The 25,654-nt window shown below is 39.4% G+C and overlaps 2 protein-coding genes across 8 annotated transcripts; both read left to right on the top strand.

Moving 5' to 3' along the window:
- Positions 1–5,423: 5,423 nt before the first annotated feature.
- On the top strand, positions 5,424–18,801 carry LOC136347906 (embryonic polarity protein dorsal-like). Of its 7 annotated transcripts, none has more exons than XM_066298319.1 (12): positions 5,424–5,704; positions 5,756–5,957; positions 9,793–9,852; positions 10,481–10,614; positions 10,811–10,995; positions 12,732–12,907; positions 12,959–13,191; positions 13,622–13,865; positions 15,909–15,998; positions 17,274–17,336; positions 17,388–17,573; positions 17,982–18,801. In XM_066298319.1, exons 2-12 carry the CDS (start codon positions 5,939–5,941, stop codon positions 18,287–18,289), a joined length of 1,698 nt encoding a protein of 565 aa, XP_066154416.1. In that variant the 5' UTR covers positions 5,424–5,704; positions 5,756–5,938; the 3' UTR covers positions 18,290–18,801. The 7 variants fall into 7 exon arrangements, with proteins under 7 accessions (XP_066154416.1, XP_066154418.1, XP_066154417.1 ...); XM_066298321.1 differs by having other exon boundaries at positions 5,424–5,759; positions 5,892–5,957; XM_066298320.1 differs by having other exon boundaries at positions 5,424–5,957; positions 17,982–18,296; positions 18,355–18,801.
- On the top strand, positions 13,871–16,641 carry LOC136347988 (embryonic polarity protein dorsal-like; the record flags this gene model as incomplete). Its single annotated transcript, XM_066298476.1, has 1 exon — positions 13,871–16,641. A coding segment is annotated over one exon (1,266 nt), but the record flags the coding sequence as incomplete, so codon positions are not given.
- Positions 18,802–25,654: the final 6,853 nt, after the last annotated feature.

The raw sequence follows: 25,654 nt of genomic DNA, 5'->3' as shown, positions 1-25,654 counted from the left end.
AGAATACTTTAACAACGCTCCCCATACCATCTATATCTTCTTTGCATCTCGCAGGAACTCTCTACACGATTGGTGACGTCACCGCAAAAACCTCATGACCGATGACGTCGGTTCGCTTTCCAATGTCTTCGCCTGACCGCATGGCCGTCATCGTGCTTATACCATATATCGCTTCATTGTTTAACAACTATAAACGTTGGGTTTTTCCCCACTACTAGGAAGTTATACTGAACTAAAAATAGCACTACCACTTATATTGATAATTGAAAGTCATTCTTCTTAGTTACAACACACAACAGGTGGAGGAACGAATAATGTCCGCGGATATTTGGACCTAGTCGAATGATTTACCTGTGATGTGGTTTTGTTCCGTTTCTTTTCTGTGCGATATCAGAATAATCAGATTTTGGCTCTGAATGAAAACATTTACGTACCCTTCTGTTTCCTCTATGAACATTACCATTTTTTTTTGGTAATATACGCGACATGGCTAGTTTGTACTCCTAGTCAAAAGTCAAAAACCCGAAAAATTTGAAATGGTTATATCAAAATTAGCATAACAATACATTAATATTTGGCATCGCTCTACTGAGGATGGCACTACTCGGTCACATGTCCGTGACTGACATTTTGTCGATGTCGCTTGTTCGCTGTGCGACCACGGACACCCGAGCATCAACGACTCAATATTCCCGACATTGTCAATATGAATCTAATATTAAAAAAGAGATTTTACCTGTTTCTATTTGGACACAACCTCGTAGGAGCACTCATTAAGTTTCCATGAAATTAACCTTCGTAACCGCACAAACTTTTCCATATTTTGTCCTCGTTATCACTCAAAATTCGATATTTTTCGCGAACGGAACGGGAGGAAACGCGCAGGCATCCTTAATACTGGGAACTGAAGCGTTATTCTTTTGTTTCCAAAACCTCCTTATTAAAAAGCATCAGTTCTCCACAACGTGTTTTTCCAAATTCATGTATTATGAAATTTCTTTCCACTTTCCATGTTCCTGTTCCAGCAACTCTTCAAGTTCTGCTTTTGATAAATTAAAAAGAATCTAACGCAAAATAAATTGGCATGTGCTTCGCTTTATCGATAACTCTCTGTTACTAAAATTTCGTTGTATTTTCTGAGCTGCAGACATCCTCTCTGAGCCTTCTCTCTTGAAATCTAAAGGGCGGCTTCGTCGCCAGGAATTTTCCACGTAACCCTAAGATAAGGATTTGGCTACTAGAACGTATTTTCAAGACTCTGAAAATAGATATGGCAAGTCAGTTAGCGGTGAAACATTACATCGGAAGTTCTCCTCTGCTGGAGAAACGAAATCGGTCGGTGATGGCATGTTTTGTTGGGATATATACACTCATCGTCGTCGCGACGCATACAAAACAACGCCTTTGGCGTCGAGCCGGGGTGATGAACTAATAGTCGCCTAGGCAAATCATAGATATATTTGAATGCTCACTGAGTTAACGCTGGGGGAAATTCGCGAGATAGAGGGCAGATATGTGTCATGAAAGGGCACTAAGTTTGAACGCTCATTAAGTTGCATCAGGGGGCAGATGCGTGATGTCTGGACACAATTCATCCGAAGAAGGGGACATTTACTCCTAGGCAAAATTAAGGCATCCATAAAAATAAGCCACAACTTTGATGCTAAATAACTTCTAAACACATTGTCAAACTGTGGTCATTTTTGTATGTAATTAAGGATATGTTCTTCAAAAATCTCATCAGATACTTGAATTTTCAGTAAAAGTTCAACAACATAGCATAATGGGTAAAACAAAAAAATGCAATATTTTCCCTTAAATTTCGGAACCCCCTATGGATTATTGTAGAATTTGCAAAGTAACGCGGTTTTCATGAAATAAGAGGCATATTTCTTGTTGATATTTTGGGTTTTGGCGCACTTCGGTATCTCTGATCATGAAGGAGATATGGTCTGCTGGGTAAAATTAGCGCATTTTTTCCTTACTTAAATAATTATTTTTTAAATGTATTTCAAGTAAGATTTGAATCTCTTTTGACTTTTCACGCAAATGTGGTCAAAGTATCTAGTAGTTCAACGTGAAAATCCTCAATTTTATTATTAAAATTATCGTTGAAAATAGCCTAAAATACTTGCCATAAAGTGCCGATATTTGGAGACTTTTCAGGTCGTTATTATTGTCCCTTTTTAGCAATTGAAAATGATATATTAAGACAAACGATTCATTGACAAAAATTGCACTAAATGTCAAACAATATCCGAAGATTACTAGCAATAGAAGAAACTTAGCAACCTTAACGGAAATAGAAAGACATTGATAGACCAATGTCCACGGGGCAAATGGTTGGAAGCACGCCAAGAAATTGAACAAGACAAAGGAAAATCGTACTAGCAAAAAATAAAAGAAACTCTTACAGTACAGAAAACCAAATACCATCAATGAATCAAGTAATTAACGAACATAGAATAGAATGTCGTATTGACAAAAATAAAGTGGACGTATTCCCTGGACAATATCAGATAGCCTTCCGTACTTCCACGCGCCCTAATTTTGATCAAAACAGCTGGAATTTGATGAGTGATACACATCAAACCACCCATACAACCTACTTACTAACCTACATCTCGGAAACTTGTGGAACAAATGCCTTTAAAAATTGCTCCATAACGCTACACAAATCGTTTAGCCAAATTCCCTTTAGTGTCTGAGATACGGGGTCACTTTGGTCCCTATTTTTTGCAATTTTGAAGGACATGTAGGTTGGAAAAATGCCTCTCCAAGACTCTTTAATAAAGGTATCCATGATCCACAATGCCTACTTTTGCGATCTATTAGAGTTTAGTGAGTAATAAACTTACCTGAAATTACTGCCTCTTCTTTTCCCTTCGAAAACCTTCAGTACGTGGTCGCCTTCGAGTCAACAGCACGAGTCTGCCATAGACTTTACAGTTATTCCATTCTTGCGTGCGAAATGTCTTCTTTCATTTCGCTTTTCGAGAACGAAGAGGACTGAAGTAGATTTCACGGAGGAATCTTCTGTGGAAGATTTGATAATGTATTTGAGAAAAGTGGATTTGTGAAGCAACCAGTGCAAACCAAATGTGATTCATTGTGATTTACGAGAACAGAGCTGTGCCGTCGATATAATTCGAATTTTTCTTGAAGCTGCAAGCGATTTATGTACATTTTATGAATTTTTATTTCTGAAACTGTCGGAGATCGAGTGGTTAGTAAACCATGGTAATTGGATTTATGAAGAATTAATTTTTATTCATAAGCGGTTTCGAGTAGGTCAGACTTTATGCGAAGAGCTCGCGTTCCGAGAATCTGCCTTCGAACAATGAAACTGGTTATAGAGTATTATGGTAATAAGCTAATTACACGAGTCTATTTGATATTATTTCAGAGGTTCTAGAGGTTATTTTCAATACAAACGGTTCAGGTTTTTTCTTAGAAAAAGAGATTGGGTCAGAGCATAAAATGATAAAAAAACTCCGGTCAACATGGCTCCGTAAGGCCAAAAATTAACATTGACGTCATTCGTGGTTTACTTTGCAGTAGTTCTCCTCGCCAAGGTATCTTAAATACAGGTCCGAAATTGATTCAGATGCAATAACTGCCGCGGGAAACGCCTTTCACTTGCGTCACTCAACAACGCATTTCATTAATGCTTATTATTGCATTCAAAATCCCATTAAAGCTCCTCGTTAACCGGCAATTCCATTTTATTTCACATTCATTTTCAAATTTGATTACAATACCTTCGGTCAGTAGTCTCGGTAGGGGCGACCTCAGCTGTCTAAGCTGACTGCGGCTTGCTGGTGGGGGTCCAAGCTTCGGCTGGATTTTGGTCTTCAGGGTGCATTTCTGCTAGGGCAATTGTCAGCTTCGATTACAAAGCTTCATCCGTGGGTGCCTTTACGTTGAAGTTACTGGCAGAGGGTATCTGTCTTCCCTCATGACGGGAGACTCTCCAGTCGCCTCGGCGCTCTCTAGGAACCAAAGGCTCGTTCTCTGTTAGTTCAGCGTTTGCATGAGCTTTCACTTGCATTCCACTATTGTCGACTTGCAAAAAAGCTGTCAACGGTTAATTTTTGGTGAGCTGATGCGCTAACTCAGGTTAATTGACTCATTCATCGGTGTTAACATTACTAATATTGGTGTGTCTTCATCTCGCAACTCTGCACGTAATGAGCGGTAATAACCGCGATTTGAGTAGGTAACTGATCAGGTCGAGGTTTTTCACTGTTTCGACGTCGGGAATCCCCTGGGAAATACGTCGATGACCGGAAGAATATTGTAGGAAAAAATCATCGAAGAAACATTAATCAGAATTTTATGCTTGATTGAGGTGGTGACTGGTGACAAACCGCATGAGATGTGAGATCAGTGTTGGAAGAGCGGTGCCAGGAGTTAATACGATGACGTACTGGAACGTTAATTTTGCTAAATGGTGGATTAGAGAATGACGAAGTGATAAGCGACGAGTAAGAGGTGAATTTTGGCACCGCTGGGACTTGGAGAGGCAAAAAGTCCTAACGTTGGATATATACGACAGAACCAGAAAACGCTAACGAACAGAGAAAAAATGTCATTTACAAAATGTCTTGCGAATGTGGAAAATTTTGAAACAGAGAGAATACAATTAAAAATAGAGAATTTTGTAGGTAAAATATATGCTAGAGTACCCTTGGTAATGGCCACAGAATTAAATAGAATGATGCTTCTTGCAGAGTTAAAATGGAACTATTATTAAAGAAGCGTAAAATCACTGAAAAAACATTTATACTATTTGATAAAAACCGATGTATGTCCTTTTGTTCAGGAAGCATGGATAATACCTGATTACCTATGTATGCTGGAACAAGACATCAACCCCAGAGGCAGAGATAAACATTAAATACTACCAAATACGACCTATGGAAATCACAATAAAGACACGTAATCTGTATATTAGGCGTTTTCGTTTTATTATCAGCAAAATGCCGAGACCTTTGAGCCAAGAGCGCTCTTTGCAGGAACTCTCCCACCTCCTCCAAGCTCAAATCAGGGCCTCCGCGAATCTACGAGTCCCTAAAGTAGCTGAAAATACGTTCGCCCTTCACTACAGGATCGCCACGATCCTCACAACCCTCCGACCACTGGAGCTGATCCGCCCAGAGGGCTAGGGGATCTTTCTCCTCTCGACGCGCCTCGTATGATCGTAACATTTCGGTCGCGCTTTAGTATGGCACGTCCCCCACAATCCCAACTATAAGTTATCGGTTTTTAATCACTATATTATAGTAATAATTATTATTCCAGTTTCCTGCAAGGCCAGTGAAGTGCGGTTTATTTGAACAGAAATGATCGCATGCGTCGCGAATCGAAAACGAACTTTTGCCTGCGATCGCGGATTAGCAGTATCAACGAGCTGGTGGCGGCAGTACGTCCGGACCCTGTACAGCGGCAGTTTCACGATTTTATCAAGTCCGCTCGCAGGATTCCGAGAACCATCGCCAATCGCAGTTTATAAACTTCGTTCCTAAAATAAATCCTGCTCAGTTTCATTTTTCCTCGTCCAAGTCCTGAGGCTCAAGCAGTCGGTGGCCCGGACGATTTCGAACGGAAAAGCGGGACAAACTTTCGTCTTCGCTAAAGTCGCGCATAATAATAATTATTATTGTTCGGTTGTGTTGTTATTAGCTCGCTGGTGCTGTAGCAGGTGACCTCGAATTTTTTTTGCGTTTTCATTGGATATAATCATGTTGTTTAGTAAGGTGAGCAATCAAGCAACAGCATCTCCTAATCAATGCGATAACAGGAATATGTCCTAACTCAGTCATTTCGCATTCTTGATAAGTAAATGTGAATGTGATACTCCTATGCCTATATAGCGGCTTCTACTGCAGGACGCGAATCATCATTAGCCTAACCCGTCGATACATTATAAATAGTCATGGACGAGAGCGAAATAGGTGTGTACATGGTTTGCCGTGTTCATTTACTGTTATTTGGTAGAAGCATGCATTTGCTTGTTGAGGAAAACTCGAATGAACAGGGGAGAGTCTAATTACCCTCAATTTTTCGCTATACTAACACAAGGATCTCAATGATGTAAATAGAACCTTTCGTAGTAGTATGTTCAGACAAGTAGAAGAATACGTAACATAACGGTCCCACTAAGTGATAATTCTCGAAACACTTCAGAAGTCCGTAACTTATCCTTACCCAACACATTACGGTTGATTCACCATATTGTCAGTAGTGCCCCCTAGTTTATCCTCGTCCTAAACGCCACTTTTGAGTCACCATATTGTCACTAACGTATTAGCAATATCGGGCGCTATCAGTTAAGAATTCTTAGAAAACAATTTAATACAGAGAATAATTGTAGATAAACCCAAGACAATTATTTTTTCTTATCCCTCCAATTTTCAGTCTTGATACTTAAAGTCATCAAGCACACTTTCCAACAAATAAACCGTCTCAAAGTACCTGGCAGTTTCCGATTTCTCCGGAAATCCCTTAGCATCTGTACCACAACTCCTATTTATTACTTTGAGTTTACATTAAGTCTTCTATTTATATCGGTGAATGAGCTAAAATATGTTTATTTCTATCTAATTTCATTGTGGAATGTTTTGGCTTCCAACATAAATTTCCAAAATCAACCCAATATCTCTAGAAAATATTTTTCGCATAATATGTGTTTATTATTTTATGATTTTCAAGGGATCCCTGTAATCAGCGGTCACACCGAACACATGTTACTAATAACCCTTTATTGCCTTAATGATAACTATCTAATTTAGAAGGTTGATTTCAGTGACGATGCATATCATACAATCACGGGCATAAAGCATACGTTGTTCATTTTAGTTAATTAGCAATTGAAAGAGTGAATAAGTAATAAGAACACGTCTCGAATCTCAACATACATCCGAGCGGCCTTTCACTTAGGAAATTTAGGTGTATGTTATAGGCATTTACCATTTTATTATTATTATTATTAAAGATGACATTCTATTGGCCGTTTTCTCTTTCTTCCATCACAAAATGGCAGCTCATTATAGGGCCATTTATCTATATATTAGATTGTAATTATCTAGAAATTGCATACTTGAGTTTTTTAAATTCACTTTCCGCAGTCTTCAATTCCACGAAAGCCAACGCGACTTGCCTCACTTTCATGAAACAAAATTCGACTGAACACTCACTTATCTGTGCTGAAATTTCGAACTCGTCAAAGTGCGACTTTGGAGCTGAAAGGAACTCACTTTTTTATCACACAAGAAAGAACCATTTTCAGTTTGATGAATGGTCCTCACTTTTCAGCTCTGAAGACTCGGCACTGTAAGTTAGAACGTCTTGATTTTCACAAGAATTGCGGGTTGTCTGTATACTGTTCTAGTGCAGGCAACGGAGAGTTAGTGTCGGATAGTGAATGGAATTTTATCGAAAATTCAAGGGAAGTTTACAGTAGAAAAATGCAGATTAACTTTAGATTACCTATTAGCCCAGATGAACCCACGTCAGATACGAAACTACCGAGTAACCGATATACGTATGTATTGGAATATCAAAATATCATTTTGACATTATCATCATATTGGTAAACGATAGTTATGGGATCATCGTCGGTTCAAGGTTTATAGTCACTTCGATAGTTATCGCCAAATAGAGGATTTACCGCTGTGAAAAATTTCTCCTGTTCTTTATGCGATGGTATTTTTCTTGCTTTCTGTATTACTCTCTCAAGCACCATTTCCGCTTGATAACTGCTTATACGTCGACAATTATCGTCGAGCGTGAATACCGGGTGTCTCAGAAATGCGTAACACAAACGCGGGGGCAAACAAATTTCGATCAAATGTGGCGAAAATTGCGACAAACGCGCGTCCGTAAAAGCTGGGGCCCAGGGTGCCGCCTTAAACATGCCACACTGCAATTTCCCGCAATGGATTTTAATTAAATTGTTAAAAAAAAAAAAGTTGATGATCTCGACGATCTTAATGAGAAATTAAAAAATTCGCTAATTTGTTTTTCCACAAGCCGTTCGGAACTTATGCTTATTTTCAAAAAACAGGGGCGTAACAATTTTTTCTTCAGTATATATAGAACCATGTCGGATTAGTTATTTAGTGGATTAACATGATTTCGAGCATGGAACAGATTTGTGGGTGCACCCCACAAGCAACATTGACCTTAGAGCTGAAAAGCTAAAACGCTGTTTCGCATTGGTGCGGATTTATTCGAGCTAACGATTTAGCCCTTCTATCGTTCCGGCAGGGTAGTTAGGTGCCAAATCGGATGCATTCGCTAAATTGGGTGTTACCAATAACCGCAACAAAACAAATAAATAAAAACGAAACATAAAAAGCGTACTTTTTCCCCTATTTTTTTGGGTTCAGAGTGTCCCAAAAAGAACCTAATAAAACACGGATCTAAAAATTCCGAAAAACACGAAACTCCAGGTACCCACTCAACTCAAGGGAAACATGAGTACTTGCATACCTTTTTATTTTACCTAATCTACGTAATTTTAAATCTAAGTCTACTTTCATATCTCATAGCTTATCTACCACAACTGAGGAACGTAAACATGTGGAAATTCTGAAAGGGATAATAGACAATGAATTTTTTTTAATTTTAAGTATTAAGATTGACTTTATCCGAACTGAGGTTTGGTTTTTCAAACTCTACTTCAATCACATTTACCTTATGCATTAATTGCACTGACGAGTGCCAGCGTGATCCTCCATCGTGACCACATTCATCGTTGCAATTGTCCATTGCGGAAATGGACAGAACTCTCCACGCTACGGAAAATTTGTCGGGTTGCCATGAAGTCTTGTCCATCAGTTGGAGGTTCTACCTGTTCATTCTTTTATATTTATGGTATGACAAAACATTCCGAAAGCATTCATGCGAAGGTAAATGTGATCAAGATTTTCAAAGTTTCACCTATAGTCATTGTAGATGGTAGTTAATCGTCCGCAGATCGTTTCATTTTAATTTAGTTTAGTGCTTTCGCCGATCAACATAACTGGAAGACCACAAATTTGCCTGCGAATCATTCGAAAAGTGGTGGTAATAGTGTTAGTCTTATACAGGGTGGTTCACTGTCGATGCTACATACTGGGTGCGTCGTGTTGAAGAATGCACTTTAGACAGGTTTAGTGTTTGACTGTAAAATCATTAATGATGAGTCACCTACACGAGGAGCCACCGTATGAATGGTAGATCGATTTTTTCTACATTAATGAAACTTTTCCGAATCAGCCTCTGAAGTCTCCGCTTTTTGTGAATTGAAATCGTACTCTAGCGAAGGTTTTCTCGGGGACTTATTTGAAACAAAACAGGCTCAGGACATAAATTAGTATTTCGAGAATCGCTAGAGGTAAATACAGGAATTATTGGGCAGAAGTCATCAAAAGAAAATAGCAAACCTAAAAATGCCACAATACATGTACAAGATGACGGTTTTTGATCAACCCGACAGCGTCAAATTGTCGCATGTATTTTCGGAAATGTAGGCAAAACCATCTGTCCAGTTTTTGGTGGACGTGCAAACTGCCATCGACGCTGAACCACCCTGTGTACATAATAATAGGATTCAAGGACATTAACCTGGGTTCTTCATTGGGTCAGTAGAAGTCAGAGATAAACTCGAGGTCAATTTTTGTTTGCCATTTAGTTTGTTATCTAGAACTGCTATTTTTCAGTTATTTTGTTTTGAATCATAATTTCACGCATGCGCATGACACAACAAAAAATAGGTCAATTTCGCTAAATCTAAAATTTTTGCAGACAGGCCGAAGGAATATTTAGCTGACGGTCCCTATGACTCCACGCACCTAAGTGATGTCAGTAAGTACCTCCATAATATAAAAAATCCTCACATGCAGCTTCGCAGAGGAAGTTCGCTGCAAATATCAATTAAAGCGACTTGTGTTTCGAATGAGTATTCATAGTTCAATAAATTCAGTGTCATCGCAGAGATTCGTGGCTAAAATGAAATCTGTACACTCCTATCCAGAAATAGCTCAGAAACGTCCGATTTTAGCGCAGCTTTTGCTACCGTCCCTCGTAAATCGAGGACATTGATTTTGGCCATTCCCATATGTTCCTGTGGAGAGAAAGAGCTTCGCGGGAACCACAGAAATAGAACATTTTTTTTTATCACTACAAAAGGAATTAACAGTGATTTTCGAGATCTATCGTGACCTTTTCTAAACCGCAATCTTAGTACAGGCAGCATGAATAAACGTTTTTTCGATTTGCATGTTTGCAAGAGATTCCCCGGATTCCCCTTGCGATATACAGTTTCAATCGATTAAAACGCTAAATTATTCACCGCAATAGGAAGGAAAAGTGTGTACTTTATATGAGATTCCCGGTACAAACTCATAGCTATGACCATCGGGCTAAAATTAGCCTTAACCGAACCAACTCGGAAAACCGACTCATATCGAGAATTTCTCGTTGATCGTTGCAGTTGAGGCGATTAATGAGACTGATCCAGAGTTCAGGGGCTACTCCATGATGAACGGAGGGGGGCAGGTCACGGTGCCCCCGCAGCAACACCACACGGGGGCGCACAAGAAGCGGTATCCCGACGCCGAAGTCAGAGTAAGTAGTTTTCTCAACGCTTTGTATGTTGCAACGTGTTTTCTATTCGCATTCAGCCCCGCACCAGGGTCCTTATCTTCCGACGTGCAATAAATACAGTGCGTCCCGCTTTACCCCGACTTCCCCTCAAATTTTCTGAAACATCAAAAAAAATTTCACGTTGGAAAATATCCATTTATGTGATGTTTAATTTCAGATAATCGAACAGCCTGCGTCGAAAGCCCTCAGGTTCCGGTATGAATGTGAAGGGAGATCTGCGGGTTCCATTCCTGGTGCGAGCAGCACCCCGGAAAACAAAACGTTCCCAGAAATCCAAATCTGTGGATATCAGGGACGGGCCGTGGTTGTGGTGTCTTGTGTTACGAAGGACGAACCTTATTTGTGAGTATTTTGCCCGAAGGGAAAAAACGTTTGTGAAATAGTCAAAAAATGGTCGAAATTTCTTTAAGGCTTGATAATTGCTACGGCAAGGACGGATTAATAGTACTTACAACGCAAAATATTGAGAAACAACAATAATAGCATTTATTATAATTTTCATTACTTTATTGAAGTAATTACTCGAATTTATTGTTTTCAGTTGAAACCCGTTGAACCGCAGTGTTGAAAGAATTTACATCCATTGATTTAAATCACGATTTCATCCGCAATTCAAATCTGTTGATTCCATTAAATTTTAATCACGATCTCAATTGGTTTATTTAAATTAACTTCTCCCACTAGACCAAAAACGTACGAATTATCAGTAAAATCACCGGACTGGTTTGTGCCGCCATTGAAACCGTCAATTGGACTTATTCGGGCAGTACGTAAAATACACGGGTGAAGGTATTCGTAATAGAAATTTACTGAGTGTTTCGTGCTGCCACTGATCCTCAATGTGGCCTTGTTCTGAGTTTGCAAGGTGTTCCTGTTAGCGCACTCTTCACCCGACCAACTCCAGTGGCGCCCACATTTTGGATTCAAATTTTTGAAGTTTTATAGTTTGCAAAATGGAGAAATGGGTCGTGACACCAAAAACATTAACACACGTAATTTGGGCAGCCACAGAAGCTCTCAATTTGGGCCTTATATTAAGTACGGAAAGTTCTCCGGTAAAGAACCTTTCAGCCTTGCCACATTATCTTCGGTGACCTAGGCATTTTCAACCAAACGATTGCAGTTCGGAAACGCTCAGCTGCTCACCTTTCCTTTATAAGTAACAGAATTTGCTAATTATCTTAAGGGTAGACCCGTAATCAAGCCCTAGGAGATACCCACATTATGCAGAGTGCGATTTGTCAGTTGCGTTTTACTTTTGTCATAAAAACGATTAACGTTATAAAAAAATATGTAAGAGACTTTTTTGAGAGAAATAGCAAGTTATTTTCATTAAAAAACAGTGGCGTATCACATTTCTCGTGTGATACCTTCAGGGTTACACCTACTCTACGTCCATTGTACGCTTCCCAATTTTTATGAAACTAATCAATATCGGAACGGATTCCTTGGAGTTTCCGATTGTCCTGCATCTTAGAGAGGAAGCGAAAACGGATGGACGTTCATATGACCGCTTTTTCTTAAAATCTTCCACAGATTCGCCCCCCGAATTTCTGAACAGTCACGTGAGACACGTTGTACAGGGTGATTCAGCCGGTTCATTCTTCCGCACCGTGGGCATTCAGCCCGCAGCAATCTTGGTCTCTGCAATGTGCTGAGATTGATTCCTTAAAGTGAACCAAAATTGATGTTGCGATCACAATACGGTCAGCATAAAACGGCCATTCTAATTATCAAACGGACATTTGTCAACTCAATTAATCGTATAAAAAGTAATTGTTTGAATACTAGTTTCCTAAACGCTTGAAGATTTCAGTAAACATAATTATATGCGTATTGTCATCTGCGTCTCTGAAGGTTAAAATCGTTAAAAATCTATAAAGCAAATAATATAAATTCACCTGTTAAACATTCTTCTTAATTACCTTGCCGTACATAATGCGCCTTAAATTGAAACGTTCATTGTTAAGTCGTTTTTTTATAATTAATTTTTTCGTAAATTTTTTGTTTGTTCACTTTTTCTGCCCATTAAACAACAAAAGAAGCGACTTAAACAAAGGCCCGTAATTCCTTTCTAGGGTCCATCCACACAATTTAGTAGGTAAAGAGTGCAAAAACGGCGTGTGCACTGTAATCATATCACCGGAAACCATGAGGGTCCAGTTTCAAAATTTAGGCATCCAGTGCGTCAAGAAGAGAGACATCGAGTCCTCCCTTCGGCTAAGAGAACAAATTAAAGTAGACCCCTTTAGAAGTGAGCCCCCCTAGTAAAAACGAATCACCAGCCTAACCAGTGGTTTTGCAGATGGTTATGCTCACAGAAATCAACCGACCTCCATAGATTTAAATGCCGTCCGGCTGTGTTTCCAGACTTATCTGGAAAATCCGAAAGATGGCAAGTTCACCATACCACTGAGGCCTGTAGTTGGGGATGTGATATACGACAAGAAAGCCATGGCTGACCTAGCCATTGTCCAGCTGTGTTCATGCGTCAGCCATGTGGATGGCGGAAGACAGATGATTCTTTTGTGCGAAAAGGTGGGTATCGATGGTCCAAATCACGTAGCTTCTTATGCACCTGACAGGGTTTCTATCACTAGTGATGTCACATTTTTTCAAAATTAACGTGTTTGTGTATATCACTGGACCAACTGTTTAAAAACGCGGGCATTATACCAACAATAATAATCACAACGCCGGTATTAAATAACCAGGAGCATTATTTTGGTACTCAAAAGAATGAATTTTTACCGCCAAAACGTCAACGAATCAGGCGACAACCGCGCAAAAAACAGGATCATGTTCAGACATTCGTATGTACGTTTATCCTTTTTTAGCATATTAAATCTATATGACTTGTCATTTTACGTAAAGCGACTCTCAATCGCTACATTTTGTGACGTGAATAAAAAGTTACGTGATTTGGATCATAAATAGAACAAATTTGTTAGTAACCAAAGAAATCCAGGTGGCAAAAGAAGACATCGAAGTGCACTTCTACGAGGAAGACGCGCATGGTGCTCGAGTGTGGTGCGCCAAGGCCGACTTCCAGCCCTCCCAGGTGCACAAACAGACCGCTATCACCTTCAAAACTCCCCCCTACCGCACCCTAGACGTTTCGGAACCTGTCAGAGTATTCATCCAGCTCTACAGACCATCCGATCGCATGACTAGCGAACCGCTCCCTTTCGAGTATCTCCCATTGGACTCAGGTAGGACGCCTTTTTGGTCCTTTAAGGGTGGCCTCACGAAGAAGCCGAACTATAGTTTGTTCGATAGTATCTTGGCGAATGACGTGAAGCTCGTCGCTAAGCGCCAGTTGAACAGTGCTGGAAAGTTGCCAAAATCTCTAGTTGAGGCTAACAATAACGATATTACGTCTGGATACGCGGAAGTTAAAAAAACCAAACTGGACGACGACGTTGTCCTTGTCAGTAATAGCGTAGAGGAGAAGTCGTTCAATGAAATAATCAATCAAGTGGCCGAGTTAGACGAGATTTACTCGGACACTCACGCGCAGATTGTAGCAAAAATGACCGAGAAGCCTCCGATGGGACCTCCGCACGAGGAGTCTTTCGATGATGCACGGACGTACACGAGCTTGCAACTGGCTTTTAAGAATCCGGTCGCGCACGACACCCCCGATCGCTACGAAGATGTTATAGTCGACCCTTTGTCCCCGAAAAATGACCCTAAGGCCGCAATTATGAGGCCAGCACCCCTCCCTCCTAAAAGAGACAACGATCCCAGCTTGCCACCTTTGCCACCGAAGCGCACGAAAAAGCTCGAGACCTACATCGGAGGGTCCACCACGAGTATCCAGCTCACAGGCAAGCAGGCCGACATTTTGCTTACCCGCTCGGGTAGCATGCGCTCTACTTCAGTGAGCCGCACTCAATCGTTCAACCTCCAACGCCCCAAATCTCAAGGGGAGTTGGTGCCCCCGGGTAAACGTCTACCTCCAGTGCCAAACGCATCCGCCACCCTGCCGAATCCAAAAAAGCGCAGTTTCTTTTCCAAACTTTTTGGGCGCAGAAGCTCCAAATGCAGCGCCAAGGCGCTCTCGCGCGAAGCGAGCGTCACACCCTCTTATAACAGCACTAGATCGTTACAAGTCGACAGTGCCCTCTCTAAGAGCTCAGGAAACATATCCACTCACTCCAGTAACAGCATACGAATTCGGTTAAAAGACGATAGTCCCCCTCCGATAACTGAGTCAGAGGTTAGTTTCCCTCTTTATCAGAAACCTACAATGACTATTGCGCCCATCACCATCGCCCCTGCGTCTTTGCCTCCTATGGACGTGGACGCGGATTTGCAGATGGATTTAACAGAGGCCGAAAACTACGCGCTTTACACCACGATGGCGCCACACGCCACTCAAAGCGAGTTCGACGAGTTTAGTTGCTACTATGCCCCAGTAGAGGGGGGCAAATTGTTGACAGGCGCAGAGGTAGCGGCGCGGCTCGCGGGCAGAACGTAATCTCACCCGACGTGATTCCTGTAATCCTTTGAAAGTTAGCTTCCAATGAGGGAGCTATTGCGCCAATCAGTCCAAACAGGCGCAAATATAACATCATTCACTTTCTTAGGATTGAATTTCGCCCACTAGGTGATGCATTCATTTTTGGGATTCCCCGTAACATCCTCCTGAGAGGAGTTGCACCTGAACCACTTTCCTCTTAGATTCTGCATTTTTTTACGATGTTTGTGACAGAAATTGAACCACCGACGATCCCTTATTCTCTCCAATTTTGCGTTTCATTAATGTGTTTTTTCGTAGATTCTTCTTGATGTAAATTTTCGTATGGTTTCCTGAAACATCCGATTATAACATTTAAACTTCGATTTGCCATCATTATTCCTATCGACCTATAACTCTAATCTACTGCGCAGCGTATGATCATTATCTTATTCTAGCACACACTCTGAAGTGAAGACAGACGATACAGCCTACTTTAATACTTTAGCAGGATCTGTTGACTTCTGTCAGAACTGGTAGGTGGGGGTGTGTACGTGGGATAGATGATGCTCACGATGAATTGATGACGTTGGCACATTGGTGGCAAATGAGAATTTCAAGAGTAAGAACAAAAATTTTCCTTCCCTGCCCTTCCTAATGTAATTGCGGCCTTGGGTAACCGTCTGGATAATGCAACTTTCCATAAAAGGCCTCGGAAATGGCCATTCCACAAATACTCACGATTCTGCCTAGAAATGCGACTTTTTCTAATTTTTTTTTAACGAACTTTCAGTTTTGGTTCATACGGACAGTAATAAGCGAAAGAGAGCTAAGTTCGACCAGTCATGTCAAAAAATACTGGGTGTATTGACTCCTCAAGACAGTAAGTGTCCATTTTTTTTAAATCTCCATTGGTGATGGGTTTGTTGGAATATTATGTGGACACACGAGTTTTTCTTTCCTATTTTTTTAAATAAAATGGGATGTTATGTCATGGCATGGAAATATCTCCTAGATGGAGATCCATTACTGGGTATTGTAAATTGATGTGACCAATATTTAATTATTGTATTCAAGTGCACCGGTTAAACATCCTCTAAAAAAAACACTTAAATAAGATTGTTGTTATTAGGTTCCTGAAGATAACAATTTTCTGTTGATGGTCCATTTTAGTGATTATTTTTATTATTTATTTAACTTTAAAATATTGTTAGTCCTCGTTATAAATACGTATTTTGATTGTTAACATCACTTAACACTTTTGTTAAAAATTATTATTATTTAGCAATTTTCAACAGGCGTTAAATGCCAGTAACGAGTGTAAGGAGCATGTAAACTACATATAGAGAAATTTTGTTGTAAAGAACTGGCTTGTTTGTTGTTGTTAGGTTTATCATTATTGCATCACTTTTACCGAAAAATTACGAGTTTCTCCCTTTTTTAATTCAAAGAATGTTTTATAATGTCCAAAACACCTCCTGTATTGCTTTGAGTGTTTTTTAAATATATCCTCGTTTGATACCAAATTGTTTTCACTCTTGGACAAATCTCCGTAAGACGCCTCTAGGGAAAAAGGTATGGAACTAAGGTTTTTGCATGCTATTTTTTGCTTTGACTTTTAATCACTGTTTTCATTTGTAGAGGTTTTTCGGCAAGCTAAATTGATTTCCTTATTTCAACTGCTTTACATTGTTTTTGCTTTTGGCCATGAATACCTGTGCGATGACCATGACGTTCGTTTCCCATAGAAAAAATAATTAAATGGTATTTTCAATTTTCAACACCAGTTTTTCACATTAATTATTATTGGACCAAATTAGCGAGATTTCACGTGTAACTGCAGCACTTTCATTTTTCGCCTCAGTCCGTCCTGTTTTTAAGGAAAACCGTCTCTTCACATGAGAAATCTCATGGCTCACCATGCAAAAAACTTTAGTTTTGTGCCATTGTTTAGTGTTTAATTAATTTAGGTAGATTTTATTTAGATTTTTTTAGAGTGCGTTTTGTATACGTGACATAACTACACATTTTCTTTACTAATGCATGGAGGGTTTGAAAAGCGTGTGCCACACTTAGCGCTGTCAGAATACGTAGTTAGTCATGTTGTTTATGCACCTGTCCACCTTTGGAAACATTCATTAAATTAATGATTTTTTAGAGATGGTGATGAGAGACGTCATGGTGATGGACACGTTAGAACCCATTAAAACCGAGCCTAGAGGTAAGAACTTCAGGAGAACCCTTAGGAAATATAAAAAAGTTACAATTACAGAATCTACGTCCCCCTACGGAGGAACCTCTCCCTACGGGGGAATAGTCTACCAGGCCAATCAGAACTACGTCCCCACCCCCTCAGTTTCACCACAGTACTTGCTAGCGCCTACTCCCTCCCCCGAAACGCTTAATAACCACTATAGAAGTCAGCCCATCAATCTGGGAAACTTCAATGCCATGCATCGTAAGTGTTGAATCACGGAAAATTTCCCTGAAAAGCCATTAAAATATAAAAAAACAATAAGGAAAATTAATGCCATCAAATCTGGCATGTTTGCAATGGCACAATTTTCCTTCTGCAAAAGAGTGTTATGAATAAAATCACTGAATTTATTCAATTTGTCTCCGAGGGAATTCCCGATCGCTAGCGTCATCACCATATCACTATTTCAAATTTATGGACGAATTGGAGCATCCAAAAAGTAAGCACTCGGTGCAGCTACACGGCCACAGAAAACCACTCAAGTCTGACACGTTACAAAAAGCGAAAATAACGCAAAAACTGTGAACGAATTCGACCATTTTCTAGCACCCGGTGCGCACTTTTCGCATGCCCAAATTCACCACGAACTTCGAAAAAATGAACTTTCAGCAATCAAGCCGGACCCGATATGGAATATACCCCCTCCGAACCTGCAGGATGCAGCGGGAGCTGTCCAGTGGATCGTCCCCAACCACATAGAAGCAGCTCCCACCCTTCTCGATCTCGATAACCACCAGATTAATTCCGGTGATTTACAAAATCATCTGAACGAAATGAATATTCCGAATTTGGGGCCGGACTTTAGTAATCTGTCTTTGACGGAGATTGACCTAAACACTCAAGGTCAGAACATCTCCTCAGATAGTTTGACTAATATAGTCAACGCGGCCGCCGACAGGAATTTAGGGGTTGGATAAGTGCGAAGTAAGAAGTAAGTAAGCGAAGCAAATCAGAGAATGCTAAGAAGCAATTTTTTTTGTAGTTCAATTAGGTGACATTAGATGACTTAGGGAAGTATCACTACAATACGGACAAAGTTTTTTTTATGGCTGTGCCTGTATTCCATGTTTTTATATACGTGAATAAAAAATGGTTAAACAGTTATTTCGCTCTGTTAATTAATGGAGATTTCCATGGTAAATTTCAAATTTTAATTGCGGCAAATGCATAAGAGTAGATAACTCATCACTTGAGATGCACATACCGTATCTACGTATTAAATTTGTTTTATTTATGTATGCTTTTAATATATTCTATAAATTTTATATGTAGAATTATGCGTCAGTGTGGCGTTCGAACTATTTATCTGCACCAAACAGAAAAACTACTTGATTAAATTTGGTGTAAAAATATAATTTTAAGGTTTATCATTGTTTGTGAGTGCTTTTTTTTATTGAACTTTCTAATGTTTTAACAAATACATTTTTTTTAATAAAAGTAAACAAACTTTGTGATTTTTTGGTTCCGACATATTCGCAATTGAAGTGCAGCCATCGAAAAGCTCTTTGACGTACTGATGAACTTTATGCCTCATCAGTTTGAATTAAAGAAAACGCGTTTTGTATTTATATAGGGATGATAGCAGTTACGGACCACGAAGTTTCTGGACACGATGGTGAAGGCTTTTTTCTCTTTATCAGCTTCAATAAGAGAAAATGCTTGCTGCGTTTATACAGGGTGTCTCTGGCACGAGTGTGCAACGCTCGACCAAAAATAAGGCCTTTTGGCCATTTTTGGTTCTGCCGCTTCAGACTACAGGCGGCCAAAGTTTTCAAATTTTTATAGCTTTTTAGTAATAACTGCGACATGATTTTCACTCATTTTGGAACTAAGAGCTAATATGTAAATTGGCATCTTTTGACGTGAGCATGATAGTTTTTTAATGCTTGGAAATATTAACAATGGCATGTGGTTCGTAAATTAAAGTACGAATGACTTTAATTTTTTCTTTGCCAAAAAGTGAGTTTACTTGAAATTTTTTGTCTATTCTAAAATTTTCGCTAGACAAACAGTTTCAGTGAAAAAAAATTGCTAATGGTACCTTAAAATTCATCACTGTTGTTTAATCGGAATGAAAACGTGAAAAAAGTGTTAATTACACGTAATTATCAATTTCGTTTAATTATGATAACAAATACTTAAAAAACTGACCGTCTGCCGGAATAAACAAATGAATTTGTTTAAACAAATTAATCTGTACTTTGGACATCATGTCGGGCTTATGTTTAAAATAATCTGCACCGTATACAAGTTTATGCAGTACCTCAGTTTTTGTAGCGGTGGGGGAAGCATACAGTGTTGATTTAAGAGCTCCTCGTAAGAAAAAAAACTAGAGGCGTTAAATTGGGTGATTTTGCTCGCCAATTTACGGGTGCATCGTCGTTTTTTATGATTAATATTTTAGGATATGTTTAATTTCCAAATCTAAAAACATTTGCCCGTAAGTGGCGCAGTGCATAAACAGCATTTTGTCACCAAGTTGTCATGAAAGATTCTACAATAAATCGGGTAAAATGCGTTATAAGAAGAGCTAACAATTATTCCCATTAAACCGATTATAACTGGTCCAATAAATCCAACAACATAAAACAAAACAAAAATTCAATACTGACCCTTGAAAGACATTAAATTTTACTTCCTGAAAAAAATATCAAATATTATTTCCAGAAAAAAATTCTCAAAACTGAGTTTCGAATTCACTTCGACTCGAAGCTGAAACATGCACAATTGAGACCTGAAACATATAAAAATCTATTTTATTCCTGAACAAGAAAATCTGAAATTGTCGAAATAGTTCGAGTTTCGATTAATTCTTACTCGAAACAGAGGCATAGATAGTACATACCTAAAACATAAAAAAAAATCAATATCAATTTCTGAAAGAGATTCAGTAATAGTTCCTGTAAAAAGCTGCAATGTTAATTTCTAAAGAAGCATTTCAAAACGGTTATAAACCGAATTGATTTCTACTTGAAGCAGAGGCGTACACAGTTGAGAGCTGAAACATAAAAAGATCAATTTTAATTCCAAATAAAAACATTTAATACGTTCCGAACAATTCAAGTGTCGACTAATTGTAACTCGAAGTAGCGGCACAGTTGAAATCGAAAACATAAAAAATGCAATATTTATTCCTGGAAAAAAAATTACGTGTATTTCCTGAAAATAATGCAATATTAATTGGTGAAAAACATCTTAACAATGGTTAGTTTTTAATTAATTTCGTCTTTAGGTAGATACGTACACAGTTGGCATTTGAACCACAAAAAAAAACACTACTCATTCTTGAAGAAGATTTAAAAATCGACGAAACAGCTCAAGTTGGGATATCATTCCGCAGCCACGTCCAATGGCAGTCCTAAGTATCTTCCAGATGATACATAATTGTAAATGATTTCAACCATCAACTTAAATTCTAAATGCATCGTTCTCATTGGCCTGACAAAATTTAACTATAAATCAGGCGAAAAAATAATCAAAAATCACCCTCGAGTATCAAAAGCTTGAGCCAGAATCACGTTAGCAAATCCCCTTTCATTCACAAATCACAGCTAAACTTTACCCATTTTTAGTCACTCACTGCGTCAGTCAAACGGCGTACCTCAGGAGCCTTTAGAATAAAAGAAAACCCGATTATCCCAACTATGATTGTTGTGCGCATTACGAACGTCTCGTTCATCGTCGGGCTACACATCGAATGAATCATTTACGAGGTGATATCGGTACTACCTGCCTTTTGTAAAGGTACAGCTGATCCGTTTTGGAAACGATACGCGATAGGAATTAATACGCGATGTTTTTAGATTTGGTAAAATGGGAGAAAATTGCGAATTCAAGGCAGTAATTTCATAATGCAAACACAACTTGACGGAATAAAAAATACATTTCTTATTGAAAAGAGAGCTCGATCGGAAAATAAGCCTCAAGTTTTCCGAGAACAATATTAATTTAGGATTTAATACGTATACATTTTCCTTTCAAATATATGAAATATATTTCAATAATATGAAAATCAAATCACAATGAACGTTAATGGTTTGTCCTCGTCAAACATTCCTTCTTTTGGTTCATGGCAGCAGCTACTTTCCTACCATTTACTTTTTTATTCACAATTATTAAGAACTTGATTAGGAATTACTTCTTTTGATACCTTCCATTTCCAAAGATATTTTTTGGCGTTGGCGTTGGCGTCTTCGATTAATATTCCACTTTCTGGACGCGATGGTGAATGATACTTATCCCTTGTCGGTTTAAATCAATGAATGCACTTTCGGTTATCACGTGAAGGACTGATCTGTATGCAAAACTGTTGATCGACACGTCCCTACTAATAATGGTTAAACTCTTTACTTGAGCTACCTGACACTGGATGGCGACATACGTACATTCTCCTGCTAAAATTTAATCTTAATGTCGCTGAAAATTGCAAGCGATTTTGAACGATTCTGTCTTGGAGCATGTGAAGTAAATCAGTGCCAGGGTCAGACCTTAAGGGCCAACAGTATTTCAGGTGTCAGATCAGGTTCAGGCTTTAAGGGTCGATTTTTCAAACTTCTGGTAACGTTGCCAGCAGGATAATTTCCATAAAAACGACGAAATGAGAGTAAGGTATTGGGCAATTACTTCATTTCCATCGACTTTATTTTGTTAGATGGGGGGGCAAACTTCACATATCAGAGCTCCTATTATTTATTTTTTTATACAGGGTGTTCCAGAAGCGTTACAAGATTTTATAGTTTCTGAGATACCCTGTGGAGTACTGTCAGGCTGTTGGTATGTAACAGAAATAGGTCATACTTTGCAAGTTCTTTAAAGATATTGTGCTGTCGGTTTGTGCTGCGACAATAGAAATCTGTTATTGCTGCTGCTGCTGCTACGAAATGGTGCTCGACGTCTTCATTTCTATCATTTTTAAAATTTATTTAAATTATTATTTGCTTCGCGGTGCTTCATGACCAGGGATGATTTTCCTTTGGTAAATATGAAATTGCCGTGACGAAAACAAAGCAATGCCATTGGCATTTTAAACCGCATGAATCTTTGTGACGGTTCGTTGGCTTTTGTGGCGAGCCAACAAATTGTTATAAGCAGGCTTAAATATTTCATTAATGGCGAATGGCGGCCGTCCAAATGGGTTCAGCAGTTCAGACAATATCTACAAATTTACCGCACTTATTTCCATTTGAGTGAGCAATGTTTGCAGATAATACGGCCCTCCCGACGCAATTTGCTTGCTAACTTATTTCCATGCCTGCGTTTAGGGGACATTTATGAATTGGAATCTACATATTTTCAACCAAAAGCGTCTCGACTATCATAGGAAGGTCATATTTTGTAGTCAACGCAAAAATGCAAAAAAAGCGATTTTTGTTTATACCAACACACGTCACGTCCACCATTTTGTCAAGGAATTGTTTTAGACCTGACCAAACGCCTCCTTTTTGGTGTCTCCCATGACGCAAAACTGAATGCTCCCCCCCAATTTCCCACACACAAGGCACTCTGGCCGTGTCCCAAATAAGACAGATTGCGTCTCCAGCTGCGCCTAATTCAACCGGCAAGTTCGTATTCAGTGTTCGCCCTCCTTAACAATGTTTGATGTTTGGTCAATCCGGTTACGTTTTGGTGTTTCGCCGACATCGCTCGTCGCACAATTGAGATGCGTCGCGACGCTCCCGGATGTTGCGACGTCGCTAATCAGCCGCCTCCGTCTAAATCTTGTCTAAACAAACATTTTGGCTCCATAAACGAACCGTGACGTGATTCGGTTTTATGTAGGGCAATTCGCCCATAGGTAAATGGCATTCGCCCAAAAATGATAACGGCAGCGGCAATTGCGTATTCGCTTTAGGGGCGCCTATCGATAATAGGGGCATTAGTGAGAGGTTTAAACGGTCATCCTATTAGAGAGTTATATCTATTTATGTATCGGCCGGCAGGATTCGATAATGTAACAATTTGGGGTCGTTCTCGAAGTTTGAACACACGCAGCTAACAAATATCGGAAAATTGCAGGCGTCGTGGAAATTCTAGAGAATTGCCTCGGAATGACTGCCCTATGTGTATTCGTTAATATCATTGCGAATTTAAACCCGGAGAGCAATTTATTGTGTCCTATTCAAAAGCGAGCATTATTGTCCCCAAATTATCACTAATGGGGTATTGGACGTTATTCGGTATATTTAAGCCTCTCCGGTGAAATAAATACATATTTCATTAACTTGGCACCGGGATAATACGCAATAATGAGGAAAAATTTGCCGATGGTACACTTATTTGCTTTAGTTAAATATGTAAATTGTCGATGATTCTTTTTATTACATCATGTGGGGTGGATGATTAAACTTTAGCCCCCTGCGATAAACACATAGCAGGTAGATAGAAAGTGGAGGCAGGCTCCACTTTAATTCGATCTTTACGGCCCCCTGGGGAGTCTGCGGCATACGCTGGATTTGAATATTTTCCGAATTACAACCTTATGAAGTGATAGTTCGGGGTGCCGAATTAGACTTTTGCTCGACCCTGTTGCGAATAAATTTCCGTATAATAGCGGAAAGGGAAGCTGTGTGTTAATAGGGGAGGTAGCATCACTTTGCTTCTTTCCGACACAAACAAAAAGCAAAGAGATTTCGAGGAAACCTCTAACCAGATCATCGTGATCCTTATTTCGAAAATTACGCTGCAATAACGTTTAATGGGACGACGTCAAAAAAGCTATGTGGAAAATAACTATGAGCGGGTACGAAGACTGGGAATGAAGTGGAAAGTTTACAGGTTTGAAATGTTTCCCGGCAGAGTCATTTCAAATAATGCAAATGTACCTTGGTCGGCACGTTCACCAGATCTAGCCCCCATAGATTATTATTTATGGGGAGCTTTGAGGGTCCTCATTGAACTGGGTTCTCTTATATGGCTCCGTCGAGAGTAGTGGTGCATAATCACGTATTACGCCTCCAGCTGGTTCCCAGGAAACGCTCGATTTTCCTTGGTCGCAAGTAGTTTTTCATCCAGGTAGATAAATGGTCAATGTCGATCCACCAAAATTACATCGACTGGGGCTGTTAAATTAAAAGCGAGTTAGTTCGTGTCATTGCTCGCTCTTTCTTATTGCCGCTTCCCACCCCATCTACGTGCTACTTTGACTTATGATCCTCCGGCCCTTTCTTACCTTTAATTTTCTTTTGCACCGTTTATTTTCAGGCGAGCGAGATGCAGCCGAGCGTGAGCCCCTTTCGGAATATTGAAATTTAAATCCGCCCATTTTGAATCTTTTAGTGTTATTGTATAGTCGAAATTAGCCGGATTTTGAGATTATGCTAATGTGGCATACAATAAATTCGTATCTAAAGGGTAATTTCTCGTAAAAAGGTCCAATTAGCCTCTATTGTTGTGAGCGCGAGTGCATATTAGGACCATTGTCCGGGTGGATGTTATCGCGCCTTGAGGGCCACAAATTCAAATTAAACGTGTTAATACAGTCGTTTTTCCGGGGGAAGTTTAATTTTTATTGTATGGGAAATATAAATCAAAATTTAATAACGCACGTAAACCTCGGCAATTCATGACAAACACATAATATATAATACCTTATAAAATTACCAGCTACGCGGAAAGGGCGCAATTTCCGAATACATATATTCGGTATTAAAATATTTAAAATGGAAACGCAAACGGGAACGAAATACTGCCGAATGCGCCGACAACTTTCGAATTAAATTATTATTCAAATGAAAGGCCCAAGACGGGGGAAAACGCTTTTGCCAAACTCGCTGGAAAAGAAGAAGAAGATCCATTTTACATTTCCCTTGCCGTTTCCTGCATTACTTTATGGAACACTGCTCTGACCACAAACGGCATAAAAATTGCCTCACAATGGAAATTAGATGTTTGCGCTTTCCCCTTTTGGCCCCTATTTTATCGGTTATTGTTCCGAGTTACCGGGGCTTCTCCATAACTGCCAATCTCAACCATAAAAATAAAAAATTAAGGAGAATCCGCATCTCCGAGGGGGGCCACCTTGCAAGGGATGTTTTATTAATATCCACCCACCTTAAATGAAGATTTTCGGGTGAACCTGAAAGGTCAAAGGCCCTTTAAGTACGTCAGTTCCCCCATTAATGAGGTTTCCTTCGAGTCGACGCTCCCCTATTATAGCAAATTTATAATCAACAGGCAGAGAGTTGGGCGAAACTACCACTTTAATCAGTTGGTAAACATGTGTATTGCTAAATTATGGACGGCTGGTATAATAAACCACAGAGGAGAACCATAAACTAGGGATA

The sequence above is a fragment of the Euwallacea fornicatus genome, chromosome 30 (genome assembly GCF_040115645.1).
Source record: "Euwallacea fornicatus isolate EFF26 chromosome 30, ASM4011564v1, whole genome shotgun sequence".
NCBI lineage: Eukaryota > Metazoa > Arthropoda > Insecta > Coleoptera > Curculionidae > Euwallacea > Euwallacea fornicatus.
This window is presented reverse-complemented; position numbering and strand designations above follow the sequence as displayed.

What these genes read in the sequence shown, in the direction of transcription:
- LOC136347906 (XM_066298319.1), top strand. An exon ending in CACGCACCTAAGTGATGTCA is followed by an intron (nt 9,853 to 10,480) that starts GTAAGTACCTCC and finishes TGATCGTTGCAG; the next exon opens with TTGAGGCGATTAATGAGACT. An exon ending in TGTATTGACTCCTCAAGACA is followed by an intron (nt 15,999 to 17,273) that starts GTAAGTGTCCAT and finishes ATGATTTTTTAG; the next exon opens with AGATGGTGATGAGAGACGTC.